The following is a 17,258-nucleotide window of genomic DNA, read 5'->3' on the forward strand; positions in this document are numbered from 1 at the left end:
TAGCCTTGTTGCATAATACATATCCATTCTAAATAGACGATAATGTCCACAGGATTTTCTGTTTTACGCTTTTTTATTGAAGATAATAACAGTTTAAAATCTTGGTATCAAACGTTCTAAAAATTACTTTCACCATAAAATATAGTTTCAAGAAAATATTTTGTTCGTTGTAGAATATCATCCAACAGTATGCACGAATTACAAATCTAATCTATAAATTATGCAAAGTATTGTGCTCATCAGGTAGCTGCAAATGATATACAAAGTACGTTATAAATCTTTCAGTTACATCTCTTTTTAATCATACATCTTTCATGGTGAAAAAATAACTTCACATATTTCACTAGTATTTGATTCCAGAAGGTTTCTATTATACCTAAAGCAAATATAATTTTTTGAAACAATAATCAGAATAAAAAAAATAAAAATAAATATATTTTAAAATAAAAAATTATTTGCTTGTAATCAGCATGTAGATATAATTTAGCAACTACTAATCCCCTCAATGTTAATCGAACATAATACTATACGTTAGTGTAAGCTAAAAGTTCTTAAATACATTATTAACAGGTTTTAGTTATATATTATTTTAAAATAAAAGAGCGCATGCGCCTCCTCCAGTATTATGTGTGGAGAGTATTGGCCCTGCTGCACAGGCTTGAGGGAGCTGTCTTTGATGACGAAATCTGAGAAGTCAAATATATTGAGATATGCTTTCTAAGTTGTAAATGTTAAGGTGAAAATAATGGGAGAACAAAACATAGTCTCCGACTGGCTCCGGTCGCTCAAGTTGGAGAAATATGCTGAAAGTTTCTTAGATAATGGCTACGACGACTTGGAGATCTGTAAGCAGATTGGCGAGTTAGATCTCGACGGAATAGGTGTGACCGAGTCTAGCCATAGACAGACAATCCTGCAGGCGGTAAAAAGGTTGCTAGAACACGGCGGTACAGCCGTTTACTATACCGTCGAGGAGCAACTTCGTATGGCTGGAGCTGTCTGCTGTGACACCTATGACGATTACGACAGCTCGATAGGGCCGGGCAAACAAATGGATCAGTCAAATCCACACCTTATTGCTAACTCTCCTAAAGGTGAAGGTGATGATAAAACGAACGGCGACCCAATGGTCAACATGTCTTGCTGGACGGAATCAACCATACCTCGCCAATTTGTCGATGAATACGAAGAAGGAAAAGCCGAATTGGTGAAGTTTCCTAGGATTCAGTTAAAGATGATAATTAGAGACAAGTTGATACGTGATGGAATACGGTTAAGCGCAGAACCCTACTCAAATATGGTGAGTACACAAATAGTTTTGTGAAGACTCTGTATTTTTTGTAATATAAAATATTATGTATACAAAATAAGTTTTCACTTTTGTGAAAAGGCAATGTCATTTCAGTGTTCGTGCATATTTTATATACTACAGATGCATCAGATCTATAGTATATTACTTTTCTATAATATTTGTTAGAGTTATAAACTAACGATTTAATAACAAGTATCAGAAAACAAAAAAGAGGGGGAAAGGCTATATTAACCTAACATTTAATTAAGTAATTTTAAATTCAGAAGGTACTAAACGATGCATTGGATTGTCTTCTTTGTTCTTGGGTGATTATGTCTGAAGCTTTATTTTACTGTCGTGCATTTATATCTTAGATTTTTATATATGTTTAAACCTGTAATGTATATTTAAAGTTAACTAAATGTGTTGCACAAAAAGTGTAAGATGTACACAAACCTACTCATGATAACCAAGTATTTGTTAATACTACACGTCATAGTCGCATAATGTACAAGTTTAGATTAAGCCTACAAAACATTGCTTTACATGATTGTAATGAAATAAATCGATCTGTCCACTTTTAAGTCGTAAGTAAAAGGATGTTAAAGCTACTCAACGTAAGCGATTTTAATACAGTTCTAGTTTTAATTTAAATGTTTAAGACATCCATACCTTAATAGTACTAATTTAATTAGTGTATAAAACATTCGTACTTTAATATAATTATCAGCTTCGATTACATCTAATTTTTAATTCACGTCATATTCTACAATCTAATTTCATGTTCTATTCTTTACATTTTAGTGAAAATGCAAAGAAAATAATTGAACATTGACGATCGCTGAGATTACACTTGTAGAGCATGCAACTCTATTATAGTTGCAAGTATAGAATCTACCAGCAGGGCGATCTTAGTCATTCTGGGGCTCTGGGTAGAACCCAGAATTAAAAGGCATAGCTTCGGGAGCACTTCCATGTGCAGGGCCCCGGGCAGTTGCCTAGTTTGCGAAATAGGTAAGACCGCCTTTGTTTACTGGTAAAACATGCGACCTTTAAATATTATTCATACTGAATAAATTGAGTATGGTAGACACTACAATGAAAGATTTTTATACCATTTTATGCTGTGGATGGCGTTTCTCGCATTTCATAGATTTAGCTTTGTGTTAGTGACTCATGGCAATCAGGATAGAACATAATGTTGAACGTTATTATTTCAACTTAGCTCTTCATTTTAAACAGTTATCACAAACGCTGTACGGAAATGTGTGTTGTTGGGCACTATGCATAGATGAAAATTATTGAATTTTGACAAAACTTAAATTAGAATTTGAGTATTTAGAATGTTTGACCAAAGTTACACAAAGGTAATCTGAATTGATAACAACATCTTGGGCTATTCTTGTCTGACTTGACAGCGGGATTTAAATGTCACTCTCATAGCACACTTACAACCCGCTCCCAAGCGTAGGGCGCGTTTCTTTTGTAAAGGAAAGTGAACTGTAAATCGTCTTATTCACAATCTGACCTTCGACAAAATGCATAGATTAATATCTTCCTATTCCGAAATGGGATATTTTCATTACCGTATATACCCATGGGAGTAAAAGATCAAACAGTTGATGCAAAGACAGGTTTACTGATTTTAAATCTGACATTATTGTTTCTTATACACTTTTGTTTGCGTTATTGCAAAATTGTGAAACAAACAAAGTTATGTGTCAATACTATAAAGTATGAATAAACACAGAAGTGGCTATATATTATTGTTAACAAGTAACAAATCTGAATAGTATCAAAGTAATTTATGATTAACAAGTTTTAACCTTATTAACAGTTGATTAAGTCATGTTTCTGTGTATTATCTAACCAATATAAAAGCTAGTGGGTGTCACGTCAAGCTTGATTTCTCGAAACTAGAGGAATCATGTTTATTCAGGTAGAATAGTTTCATTGCTGTCTGCCCGTTACGATTTTAGTGACGGAGGTGCAAGGGAACCCTGAAGGAGTTGTGTTTGTCCTGAAACCTTACAAGTGTAGTGAGTGTTTGTATAATAAGCCTAAAATAAAAACATAGTGTTGGATCACCGAGCCAAGTGCATAAAACTTAGCATGAAGGTTAAAATATCGATTCAGTTTGATTTGGAATTTCGCACAAAGCTACTCGAGGGCTATCTGTGCTAGCCGTCCCTAATTTAGCAGTGTAAGACTAGAGGGAAGGCAGCTAGTCATCACCATCCACCGCCAACTCTTGGGCTACTCTTTTAGCAACGAAAAGTGGGATTGACTGTAACGTTATAACGCCCCCACGGCTGGGAGGGCGAGAATGTTTGGCGCGACTTGGGCGCGAACCCGCGACCCTCAGATTACGAAGCGTACGCCTTAACGCGCTAGGCCATGCCAGGCCCCAATTCAATTTGAGATTTAAATCGTTTGTTAATTATTTTCCATTATATCATCAACGTTTTTAATAAACAAAATCTTTTTACTTAACGGAGACTCAAAAATTAAGAAATCAACAAATATTTTTCCAGTTTTGTTGTCTATACATTTCATTTTATATTTTCAGTACGGAGATCAATAATGTTAGATTTTAACTTTGTTACTAAGGGGTGTGAGATAAAAGCCAGTGTTGGAGCATAACGTTACCAAATGCATTGGTTTTTCTATACATTAGAATCTGTTAATTTAACTGAAGAGTACAAACAACGTATTCAGTGAATATGCCACGAATTTATTTTATGAATGATCTCAATTTTGATTGATTCACTAAATAATTTACAGATGTTTCACTGTCTCGACTCTACTTTTATGCCTCTTTATTGGTCAAGCTTGATTTCGCAAAATTTATTTATTTAAGTTCACTATGAAATGTATGGTTGTGGTATACTATGGGGTGTGAGTCGTAGTACTGCACCGCCATTTTTGACAGGCTTTAAGCTATTTCACATATAACTTGTAAAAAATTTTTGTTGTATTTGTTCATGATTTAGACGAAATTAATGGTTATTATTTAGTAGCCTTATCTAAATTATTTATCTTTATGCAAGTCTTAATGAAGCAAAGTAGGATTAATACTGGAATTATTAAGGCGGCATGTTATTTAACACATTGTTAAACTTATCTAAGTACTGGTAACTTATCTTTATTAAATATGAGATTTATCTAGTTATACTATATTAAATAGACGTTAGCCTTATCTAATTAAATTACTCAGAATTAGTATTAGTAAGTTTACCCTTTTCAGGTATTTATCATGAATAGCCTTATCTTAGCAAATTATCCGAAACCGGTGGATAGTAGCACTAATACTAATCTTTATCCTGTATTTATCATAATAGTTGGTTTTTTATCTTCTTAATTTATCGATAAACATACTAACATTATTTGTGAATCTTATGATAATCAAGTCTTAGCCTAACCTAGATAAAGCACTGCTATCAAATATTATCTTAATTGAGGTCAGTCCTATCTGTACATTTTTTATCATTTATTAAGACACAGTTAAATAGTTTAAGTTTTTAAATAGTTTTCTGTTTTTATTGTTTTATACATTTTAAACAATGGGAAACACATTTGAACACATTGATATGTAGTGCCTTTCATTTATTTTAAAACATTTTATTTTATTTTTTATTTGCATATCTTGAGCAGTAGTGTATGTGTGTGTGTGTGTTCTCAGTGTCAAGTTATATCTGGCTGTCTGTTATAAACGTTTGAGAAGTAGGAAAACATAATTCAAGAAAGTCTGAAGCAGTGTTTCAACTATGTTAAAAATATTCCTATAAACTTTTAAACGTTGGGAAGATATAATTCAACACAACAGAAAATAACTTTTTCAGTTATGTTCTATTTTGCAGAAGTCGTATTAAATATCACTTAGCTTAATTATTCTGGGCCAAGCGTTGTCCAGTCATTCTCGTGCCGGATTGTGTATCTTGTAAATCTGTAGATCCATATTTTGCATTCTGTTACAGCAAAAAAACCTCTCTCTGCACTTTGAAGATGTGGGCGTGTTATAACTCTAATGTTCAAATCTCTCTACTTGATCATTCACGAGTTGGCAGTAGGTGCTGTTGACTAGTTAACTGTCTTCCCTCTTGTTTACCAATTCAAAGCAGGGACGACTAAGACATGCAGTCCTTGAGTATATTTGCGCAAGTGTCCAAAAAACAAACAATTCAAACTGATGTAACAGATTACTCAACAAGTTCATGATATAGGAAAAGAGAAAAATATATCTAATAAGCATTGATTTAGTAAGACGAAGAGAGTTTAGGAAAGTAAAACTTGCCAGAAATGAACAAGTATTATAGTTGATGAATCATTCATACTGTAACGGATTTATTATCAGGTATTTATTTTAATATCGATGCTTGTTTTAGTTAAATGTATATTTAGAAATGCTTGTAAGTTATACTGTTAAGTATGTGTTGCGAAATCCCGCATATTTTCCAAATTTGTAGAAGATTCTCGAGAGTAACAATCAACAACCATATAATGTTCTGGGTCTCAGAGAGATCTCTGTTTCCTAGTCGAAGTGATCATGCCAAGTCACATGTTGGAATAGAAGAAGTTGACAACAATAATGACTGCAGAAACATATTCTACTTTGATGGGTCTGTGAAATTCGTAAAGTTTGACGGAAACATTGACATACAGCTCCACAGCAGTAAGTACAAGGTGCGGTGCCATAGCATATTTTGGCACAACATCAGTAGGTTACATGTTGGGAACTAGGTAGCATTTACATCATATTGGCATAAAGTGTTCCATGGTGTAATGTGGATAGAGTCTAGTGTTCTCATTAATTGTTGTTAAAACAAACGCATGGCAAATATTATCTGTCTGAAAAGGAAAATGCAGTTGTTCAATATATCTGAATGCTAATATTGTTTTAGTGCTGATTTAGTAATTGTGGACAATCTACTATTCATTTTCAGATATAGGTGACATTCAATTAATAAAATAACCACCACTCCATGAATATGCTGCCATTACGGGAGTGAAATTGATGTTAAAGGACTATTTCGACTTTTGTAGAATGCTAGGAGGAGTTTCTTAAAAAGAAGTGAGAAATTCCATGGTTCTATGTGAATATCATGAAAGTTACCTGGAGGGTGGTCGTTTGTTCAAACACCAGATTTTACTACTGGCATGGGAAACTGGATAATGATAATTGACATAAGATTGTTTTCAGACTTTGAAAGGACTGTGTATTTTATGTCATGATATTCAACCTGCTTAATGCACCTGTATGTTGAGACACCATATTTGGTGTTTGTAAAGTAGGCTATGAATGCTGAATGGCATATTACACCATTGGGATGAAAACACCAGACATGGTGGATGAGCTGTGTTGTAGCTAGTGATACCCAAACCTGCAAAGCAAAATATACTTTGGATTTTGCATACTTCCGGGCCTGTAGGTCGCAAGGGTTTGTCGTGTATCCAAACAAATGTGTGAAAATGAGAGAACATGTAAACTCTTGTGTACTATGTGTATAATGAAACTGGCACCATACCGAAATCTACGACAGTGAATTGTAGGTACATATTGAGAGAGAAAATAAATTGAAATGTAATTGGTTTGTTCTGGTCAATATCAATTACTTTATCAAGCATGCTTGAATTTATTTTATAGTTAGTACGTCTATAATTCATTGCTGATGCGTTGGCAACTATGGAGAGTTCTGCACAGATCAAGAGGGCAACCTTAATAGCCAGTCATTTTTATAGTTGTGTTGAGTATTAGGAGTAGTGAAAATGCGCACGTTTTTATATTATCAGTCTGGGGCTTTGTCTGAAAGGGCATTGCAAATTCTTAGGCAACGTTTATCAATCCTAATTGAACTTATTGAAATGATAATTGAAATGATAATGGCTTGTGGTACAAATCAGCAGCAGTTAATTGGTTCTTTTTAAGATCACCTTATGATCTAATGAGTAGTGCAGCTCCTAGTGCATCTAATGTATCTGCTTCCACACATTACCGGTGTACTTCACAGCAATATTTTGAAGTGGCTCTATTTTGCTGTAGTTGATGCGTGTGTGAATTCGTATGGCAGCAGATTGGTAAAGTAGACATTTATCAAAATAAAAACAACTGTTATCTACAATCTTAACTTTGTTTATTTGGAAGATAGTGACAGTCTGTGAGGAAGTGCCACTAGAAAGGTGACTTGTTTGCTATGATAATAATCGGATAGGCTAGTGCCAGCTTTCTAATCGCTGAAGTTAGTATTACCATCATGAGCCCTCAGATTAACTTTTGAGACGGGTGTTTGTTTGTATAGGCCAAGTGAGCAAACGTCTTTGTTTCATATGAGCTGACACAACCAGATGTTGTGCTGTAGGACCATACCTGTGTTCTTCAGGTGAATTAAGGGAATTGTGCTCTTACAGAGCATAAAAATTAACATGAATAATTTACACTTTGGCAGAAGGTGAAGTATTTTGCCCTATGCTTTTTTTTACCGTTTATTGGATAAAATAAGTAGGCTTTCACTACACCTAGAAATCAGTTCTAGCACAAGCTTAGCGAGGTGGATTACTTGCAAAGTTATAATATTAAAAGTATTTTTATGGCAACTTTGACACTTCAGTTACATTACACTGTGAATGTATGTGTATTGATTCGTAGTTGATGATATAAGATTTCATCTGGATGGAGGATTATGGTAAGGAAGTCCACTTCTGCCTGTTTCCATTTATGGTTACTTTTACTTCAACGAGTTTGCTGGATTAGTTAGTTATCTCTTCATGTGACACCTGTGAGTCATACGCGTGCTGCCTTTGTGCGTGCAGTAAATTGCAGCTGATGGTAGTAATACTGCTGAATGGTGACATCATGTACTACAAGTTTGCTATAAAAACAAAACGAACATAGTTATTTATCACTGGTTACCTTGTTTGCAGCATTGACTAATAGATATGCTTGACATCTACCATATTTTGATTCACCACTGTCTTGGATGACTTATCCAACTCAACCCAGAGAGCTCCAATTTTGAAGGTCGAGTTTTTACTACCCTGAGCTTGTGCCATTGTAAACAACTAAACATGCCAGCTACATCAATACTGAAGCCACAATTACAAACTCGTCAGGTATAGTGGTATTCTTTATAATTATAATCAAGAATAGCATTCCTTGAGCTTTTGTTTTTAGATAAACCTCACACCAGCTAGTTGGCTAGACTTAGCAGCTGTTTGGTGGAAAGATATATTTCATTAAACTCTGAAGGAGAATACAGCTTCTCCTCCACTTCCAGTGGGGACACAAGAGTTTTATCTCCAAGATTGTGTTCCCAGAACTAAAGAAAAAGTAGGAACTGATATTTTTTTGGCCCACTGAGGGAACCCTTCCTTAACAATTTAAAATACTGCTTAAACATAACAGCTACAGTGACAATCTGGATTATCACCGTTTCTTTATTTTACCTGCAAACGAATAGAAGCATGTTCCAGCACTTGAATTGTCGGAATAGAAGACCGGATTTCAAGTGGATCACCAATTTTAAACAGAACAACGATTACTGTGTATAAATATACAGGACTCAGTACTATAAGAGTGACCCGCAAATTCTTCTGTCTGGGTAAAACAAAAACAGTCGAAAAGTTGTCGGCGGGTACTGATGATCAGCTCCTTTCCCATTGGTCCCTTACTTCAAAAGTAGGAAAGACTTTGCGCAAATAGCACATTGCACGAAAAATTTGAAACAAATATGATATTGGAAGTTTAAATTTGCGAGTACAGGATCGAGATTTGATAATTACTTTACAACAGATTAACTTAAATGGTATTTAGGTACAGTGGGTAGTGCGCTCGTTTAGAGGTTCGATCCAATTCACAAGTGACACAAAAATGTGATTATTGCATTATGAAGGCTAGTTAGGATTGCACTTAAAGTTGCATATCATTGATGCCAACTAAACCTTAAATGAGTATTAAACATATCACATTTTTAAACGATATACTTGGTAAATATGTAGTAAACCAGATATGAGGTAAAACATTGTTTATTGAACATCATGCATAGTAAACATTATGTGTGCATAATAGCATAAATACTTTTTTCTGTTCAGCGCGACATACAGGATGAACTTTTGTTGAAAATTATGCATAACGAACATCGCGTTATCAGGAATATATAACTAGTTTTAGATTTACAGCTGTAATAGTGTTCCCATGGTACAGAGGTCACATTACTGACATCTAGTATGGCAACAAAACCTTATGCAACGTTTTTAACAATACATACGTCGTATGTGATGAAGTTACATTAGAAACCAAACAGAAAAAAAAGAGTATTTGAATATAACAATAATAAAATAGGCTATTCCTTTGGTTATATTTTCAGAGGCAAAGAGAAAATACTATTATCTGCCCATGACCTTGGAAACAACGATAACCGCAGCGCCTACCTGTTCTGCTAGCTTTTAAAGATTACATACATACACCATTGATTTAACCCAGGACAATGCCTTATTGTATTTTGATTCTTTTCGTGTTTCTAGCCGCGAACACTACAGGTTTCACCTACTAGTGGCACCAGTACAAGATCATATGACAGAACAGGTGCATATGCATGGCGAACCTGAGGATCTCTTCAACAGAAGGACAAGGGATTATATAGTTTTTTATTATTTCGCGACTAATTCTGTCTACGAACTGTTTTACTTGAAACACGCTATTAGAAAATATGATTAGATATTTATTTGTCATCAGTCCATGTTACTTAGATGCTTTTTTATTAATTATTTGCTGTCTATTTTATTATTCGTTTAGAATATTTACTAGATTTTCTGGTTGGTTTGTGTTTGACCAGTACCCTTATTAAAGTGTAAAGCACATTTTAAAGCCAGATTTTCTAGTATGCTTAGATTGATTCGTAGGAATAATTTCATCCTTTCGCTTAATCATATGTTTATTACCCAGAGGATATTTCTACGTGTTTATGAAATAATCTATTTTTCACACAAAAAAAAATTAGTTTCTTCCTCTGGTATTTTCGCCCTTGAACGTGAACCTCAAAATTTAATAAGGCATACCGATTTCCTCTCAAAAACCTCTATTTGGACGTCTTTATCTTATTGTTAGATAACGTTATGTAACAAAATTTTTACTTTTTCTTATTCCTAGGCAGAAAGTGTTATTTCTCAGTTGCTTATTCTTAAAGTAAATGGAAAAGACCTATTTTTATCTTCAAGCTTTGTTTTTGTGACCTGGGTGCGTATAACGAAAACATGATGGGAGACTATATTTGGGGGCTGATACGTGAAAGTGATTTACATTACAGTCGCAAATCTCGAAAAACTACCCACTTCTAAACATTTTTGCTCATTTTTGTATAACTTTAATATCAATGCATGTAAATCTTGATTCATATGTTGTTTTATTCAGACCTTATGTGAATGAACATGTGCAAATTTGTCCGTTTTTACGAAGAAAATAAGCTAATTTCTAAATTTCATTATCCAGGTCACAAAAGCAAAGTTTGAAGGGAATAAGGGCCATTTTCTGTACTTTTACAACACAAGCAATTAAGGAATAACACATACTATCCAGGAACAAAATTTGTGTTATGTAGTGTTATTCTTCATAAACCTGCTTAAGCATTTTATTATTACTTAGTAATTAGATCATCTTCCGGATCTTAATTCACTTCTTAAACATTATTATTTATGGGATAGGTTGTTTTCCAAAATACTTCTAACATTATAACTTCCCCATTTCTTGAATATTTTATTATTGTTTAAAAGTCAGATTATCCTTAAATTCCTAGTCTTACATCAAGATATATTTGTTATACATAATAGTTAATTATTCTTTAAAAGACTCATCCTAACTTCTTTAACATTTGATTGTTACTTACGAGTTTCATTATTTTCCAAATACCTATTATATGCCTGAAAACTCTGTATAAATACAAAGTATGTTACCGTTAAATATTTCTGTCTCAATTTCATAAACATTTAATTGTTACTTTGGGATTAGTTTATCATCTAAATCCCAGTTCTGTGTAAGAATACTTTCTGGTTACATTTAAGTAAGTTATCCTTACAGGCCCTTGCCTTCACTTGTTGAATATTTTAATAGTACTTAGGAGGTAAATAGTTCTTCTCTGTCGATCTGTTAAATGTTTTTAGCATGGACGTTAATTACTTTTAATTAATTTTACTATTCATAGATAAATCTTATAAACATAGTCATTTTAAGTTTTTCAAGTGTTTTAAAAAGGTTGATTTTAGGATTAGGCAATGTTTATTGCTTTGTGATAAAAGGTTTTTAAAGTCATATGGTATGCAACTTGCTTTAAAACATATATCATTTGACCATTGGTATGTATAACATTTTTTTTCGGAGGAGTCTCCAATGTATTATGTTACTACTACAATTTCAAATAGCCTGAAACTGAGTTAATTGATAATTTAGATTTAGAAGTTAAATAAATGTTAATATGTACCTAATTTATATTTGAAAACAAAATTGATACACACATTTTTTTTCCTAATACAAATATATGCCCACAAGTGGCACGGCGGTATGTCTGTGGACTCCTCTCGCTATAAACCGGGTTTCGAAACGCGTGGAAGGAAGAATACAGAAAGCCTATTGTGTAGCTTTGTGCTTAACTTACAAACTAACAATGCAAATATATTTTGTACACAACATTTATATTTAATTATACACGTATTAACAGGTTAAGGGCCCAGGAATGCTTTAATAGTGCTTAAACAGATGAAAGTGTTTTAAATTGTTAGTACAAGTAATCCAGGAGATACTGATGATTACTGTAGAACAGTTTTGGATGACAATTTTTTGTTGGATGGCACAGGATTTACATGGATACTTTATCACAAGTGCTGGGTGATTCGTTCCTTTGTCTGGAAGCCATTGTGAAATACCAAGATAAACTGCAAGTAAAATATTGATTGACACTCTATTTTCTCAAGTCATATAAAGGGAGAAATAGATCTAAATCAAAGAAAGAAATATTACAGTTGTGGTTGAAATAGTTTGACAATGGAAGATAAAATATCAATTGATAAGTTGGGAGAAAATAATTGGGCCACATGGAAATTTCAAATGGAACATTTATTGAGAAGAAAAGGCCTATGGGGCCATGTGACTGAAACAGAGGTATTGGTAAAGACAGCCAATGATCAAACAAGGGCAGATTTCAACAGCAAAAGGGAAAGAACATTTTCAACAATTGTTCTGAATACTCAAGGTGCACAACTCTTAAGGAAGCATGGAATGTACTGCGTGTTCACTTTGATAGGAACACATTAGCCAATAAACTATTCCTGAAAAAAGAGGTATTTTCGATGTGAGATGAAAGATAGCATGACGGTCCAGGAACATTTGAAACAAATGAAGGAATTAACGGAGCAGCTTGCTGCGGTTGGGGCGGAAATAGCAGAAGAGGATCAGATTGTTACCTTACTTGGTAGTCTGCCAGCTAGCTATGATACAATTGTAACAGTCCTGGAAACCAGAATTGATGATATCTCATTAGAATTTGTTCAACAGGTACTGATTAATGAAGAACAAAAGAAGAAAAAGACCACATCAAATGAAACATCATCAACTGCATTAGCCACTCGTAGCAACTTCAAACCACATGGAATACAAGAAACAAAGAAAAGGGGTAACAGCTTCAAGTGTTACAAGTGTGGCAGAGAGGGACATATAAAACGCAATTATCCAACACTAAAGGAAATAGTCCAAAAAGCTAAAAATGTGGATATTACTGTGGCGGAAGATTATACTGATGGAAACAATGGTGTTGTCTTTGTAACAAACCAGGATAAAGGAATAGGAAATGGGGAATGGTTGGTTGATTCTGGTGCGTCTAGGCATATGACACACCAGAGGAACATATTATCAAATTATCACAAGTTTTGCACACCTCAGCAAGTTAGGATTGGTGATGGAAGAACTGTTGAACCTCTAGGAGTTGGAAACTGTAAAGTAGAAATGACATTTAAAGCCAGTAATTCAAAGCATGTCACAATGCAGAGTGCCCTTCATATACCAAAATTAGCTAACAATCTATTTTTAGTTGGAGCTGCTACTGAAAAAGGAAATATTGTGCAGTTTGGAGTTAATCGCTGTTACATCCGAGGTAAATCAGGACAACTCCATGGCATGGGTACAGGAAAGGATGATGGTCTATACCAACTGGACTGTAAGACCAGTTATTGAGAATGCCTCAGTAGTCTCAAACAGCAGCATGAATGGCTTGGATATATGGCATCAACGACTAGGACATGTCAGTGTTTCACAGTTACAGAAGCTTGTCAGGAGTGGAAATGTAAGTGGAATCAAATTCCAGAAGTCTGATGAAGCCAGTTTCTGTGAGGGATAAACTGAAGGTAAAATGCACAGGAAGCCTTTTAAGTCAGTGGGAGAAAATAGATCAAAGAGAAGACTGCAACTGGTACACAGTGATGTCTGTGGTCCTATGCAAACTCCATCTATTGAAGGTAGCAAGTACTTTGTTACATTTATTGATGATTACTCAAGATGCTGCAGATTGTATTTCTTGAAACAGAAGTCAGAAGTCTTTGAGAAATTCAAGGAATTTGAGATGTTGTACTCAAATGAATTTGGAGAGTGCTTAAAAACCCTGCGCACAGATAATGGCGGAGAATATACGTCAAATTAGTTCCATCAATATTTGAAGTCAAGAGGCGTTCATCATGAGATGTCAGTAGCATGTTGTCCAGAACAAAATGATGTTGCTGAGAGAAGGAACAGAACTCTTATGGAATCAGCAAGAAGCATGCTGTCTCATGCTAAGTTACCAAGAATGTACTGGGCGGAAGCTGTAGCTACTGCAGCGTATGTGGGTAACAGAATATCCACATTGGCAATAAAAGATGGTTGTGTGCCATATGAGAGATGGTATGGGAAGAAACCAGATGTAGAACACATGAAAGTGTTCGGATGTCTTGCATATGCACATGTGTCAGATGCGTCAACACAGAAATTAGACAAGAAGTCTATGAAGGCACGTTTCATTAGATATGATAACTGCACCAAGGGATATCGACTGTATGATAAAAAATCCAGGAAGATTTTCATACGGCGAGATGTTATCTTTAATGAAACAAAATTTGGTCAAGAGCCTGTGACAAATGAGTATATCTCATCAAGTGAACAGATAGTGGACCAAGATAAAAAGTTAAAACTAAAGATAAAGCTGAAGACCAGCAAGAAACAGGAAATCCCCATCCACTATGGATATGATGAGTATGCTGATGTGGCAGCAGCAAATGAATCAGTTAGATTATATTAGATCCAAGCACATTAAGTGAAGCAATGCCAAGTGAATTATTTGTAACATTAATAATATGATTAATATTATTAATATTATGCTGACCGTAGCTGAAATAACAGTATAAAACTGTCTCCTGACTCGTCGATTTATACCAATGACGTGAAATTTTCGAACGTTCAAGAATATTCTACAAATGTAGTGAACAGGCAGGACTTGTGCAATACACATTAAACAATACACGTCACATGCATCAAACTGAAACAAACTTTGGTATTAAAATACGTCTATCGGTAAATCCGTTACAGCGTGAGAGGAGTTTTTAGAAAGTTTAGTGTGCACAACAGTATCGACGATACACCAGTGTTTGCGTACACACATATATATTGGTGATGCTTACACTAGATAATTTTCGACAGTTTTAGTGGATAGGCGGGAATTTCAAAACACTGAATTACAATATAATTTACAAACATTTATAAATATGAATTCTAACTTAAACAAAAATCGATATTGAAATAGTTATATGATGGTGAATCCGTCACATCACGAAGAATAAAGATGACGGGTGATGACCTTGATGCTTGCTTATTACATATATCCTCATGGACCGGCATGGCCAAGCGTGTTAAGGCGTTTGACTATATCCGAGGGTCGCAGGTTCGAATCCCGATCGCACCAAACGTGCTCGCCCTTTCATCCGTGGGGGCGTTATAATGTGACGGTCAATCCCACGATTCGTTGGTAAAAGAGTAACCCAAGAGTTGGCGGTGGGTGGTGATGACTAGCTGCCTTCCCTCTAGTCTTACAGTGCTAAATTAGGGACGGCTAGCGCAGATAACCCTCGAGTAGCTTTGCGCGAAATTAAAAAAAATAAACATACACTCTTTAAAAAAAAAATCCTGTAGCTAAATTCTCAGGAAGCGGGGATTCAGAGTTATCATATTCTTTGCTTTTACATTTAGAGAACGTAATTAAGTAAATTTGAATCATATTCGCACATTTAACCATAAAACGAGTTAAAAACACCTAAACCAAGATTTGGAAAAACAGAGAGAACATAAAACACCATTACGTTTTATCAAGCTGACCTGCCATCCTCCTGTAATGTAGAACATCGACACAGTACATCACACTGATGTAGTTAAGTGAATAAAAACGTTCATGTAGTTTTATTTGTTAAAGGTTTTAATTTATTTAGTACAGTTTCTCCAGTATAAAATTGATGATAACTTGAACATTGTATTTTACGTATTACATGTGTTATCATAATTTGGTGTTTGAGTAGATAGGAGTTGGCAGGAGATGATTTGTATCTATTTTAACGTTTTTAACCACATGGTTACACGTGAATTTAGTTTACTGTCTTGTGAACGTTTTAATCGCCTGGTGGTTAATGGGGTAAAATGTACTGATGTATTATGTAAACTTTGTTTTTAGCTGTTTTTAACACCATAATTGTGTATATATTTTTTTCAGTTCTTCCCATAATGCATTTATTACTATATATAACATTTCCAGTAGAATGTTGAGTTATCGGTTTTGTATTATTATGATATACAGCGGCGAGTCTAAGAGCTTATAATGCTAAAAATAGGGTGATATCCGCAACAGACATTGTACAGACCGTTATGTAGTTCTGCGTACAATAACAAATAAAACAAAAATGTGCACTCGTCTACCCTAGCATAAATTCGGTATCCTTTGAACTCGGACGAATATTAAATACTGACATATTGTGAAAACCTTACAATAATTCCGTTTGGAAGTCCATAATTTTTCGCGTTAGTTTAAAAAGGTTTAAAAAACAGAAAAAGTATGCGTCGTCGAGCTACTTTGTTCACGATGAATGGAAAACGAAACGAGATGACAAAGGATTCCTACGTGCTCTACCTGCAGGCATTGACTGATGTTATTGTTAAATTACGTCACTACATGTTATAATATCAGTTCATTTATGGACCTGCTAATTCACTTCTTCAGTATAACAGCTTGATACTACACGTCGCATGTCGGATGGTGAATATTGATAACGTGGCCTCTGCACTCGCGTCCATATAAATACCTAAAAATCAACAGGTGTTTCTGTGCACCACTATTTATAAATATTTGCACTTTTAAAAATGTATGCGTACAAAGATGTCTTTTGTGTACATTTATACTTTAATAAATATAGCTGTGAAAACATTTACTTTTAAACACATACGTACTATCCAGGAGTTCTACTCGCATACATGACTTGGTTGTAACAGTTTTTCTACTAGAGCTGTAGAAATGCTCACTTGACCTGTATCACAGTTTGATTAGAATTGTTGATCTACATAATTGCGTAAGTGTTTTTTATAAACTGTAGATGTTGCGTAACATTTTGTCTAGAACTCTGGAGCAGCATGTATGATTAACAGTTTATTGTAAATTATACAGTTGAACTTGTGGAACAAACTATCTAATTGAATTGAGGTGTAATTTGTATAATAATTAGTGTTTAGTTCTCCAATTATTTATTTAACCCTGCTCTGCTTTATAATACTTTATTTATTATTGCTTACTGTTCAAAAGTTTACTTACCGCTGTGTACCTTAAAAACGCTATTAAAAGTCCACAATGATAAATCCACTGCAATTTTGAAAATGTCGTGTACATCTAAGATTCACTGAAGATAATGTTAAAACGATATAGCT

At 34.4% G+C, this 17,258-nt stretch overlaps 1 protein-coding gene across 2 annotated transcripts in view; it reads left to right on the top strand.

The window, feature by feature from the left end:
• Positions 1–471: 471 nt before the first annotated feature.
• Positions 472–17,258, top strand: part of LOC143240507 (SAM and SH3 domain-containing protein 1-like) — a 188,298-nt gene continuing 171,511 nt past the window's right edge. Inside the window, exon 1 of one of the 2 annotated variants that reach the window (XM_076483039.1) lies at positions 472–1,300. In XM_076483039.1, coding sequence (XP_076339154.1) covers positions 746–1,300 — 555 coding nt within the window. In that variant the 5' untranslated portion in view covers positions 472–745. Of the gene's footprint in view, positions 1,301–8,194; positions 8,399–17,258 lie in introns of those variants that run through there. The other variant, XM_076483040.1, reaches the window with a different exon arrangement.

The sequence above is a fragment of the Tachypleus tridentatus genome, chromosome 13, assembly GCF_004210375.1.
Source record: "Tachypleus tridentatus isolate NWPU-2018 chromosome 13, ASM421037v1, whole genome shotgun sequence".
Lineage (NCBI taxonomy): Eukaryota > Metazoa > Arthropoda > Merostomata > Xiphosura > Limulidae > Tachypleus > Tachypleus tridentatus.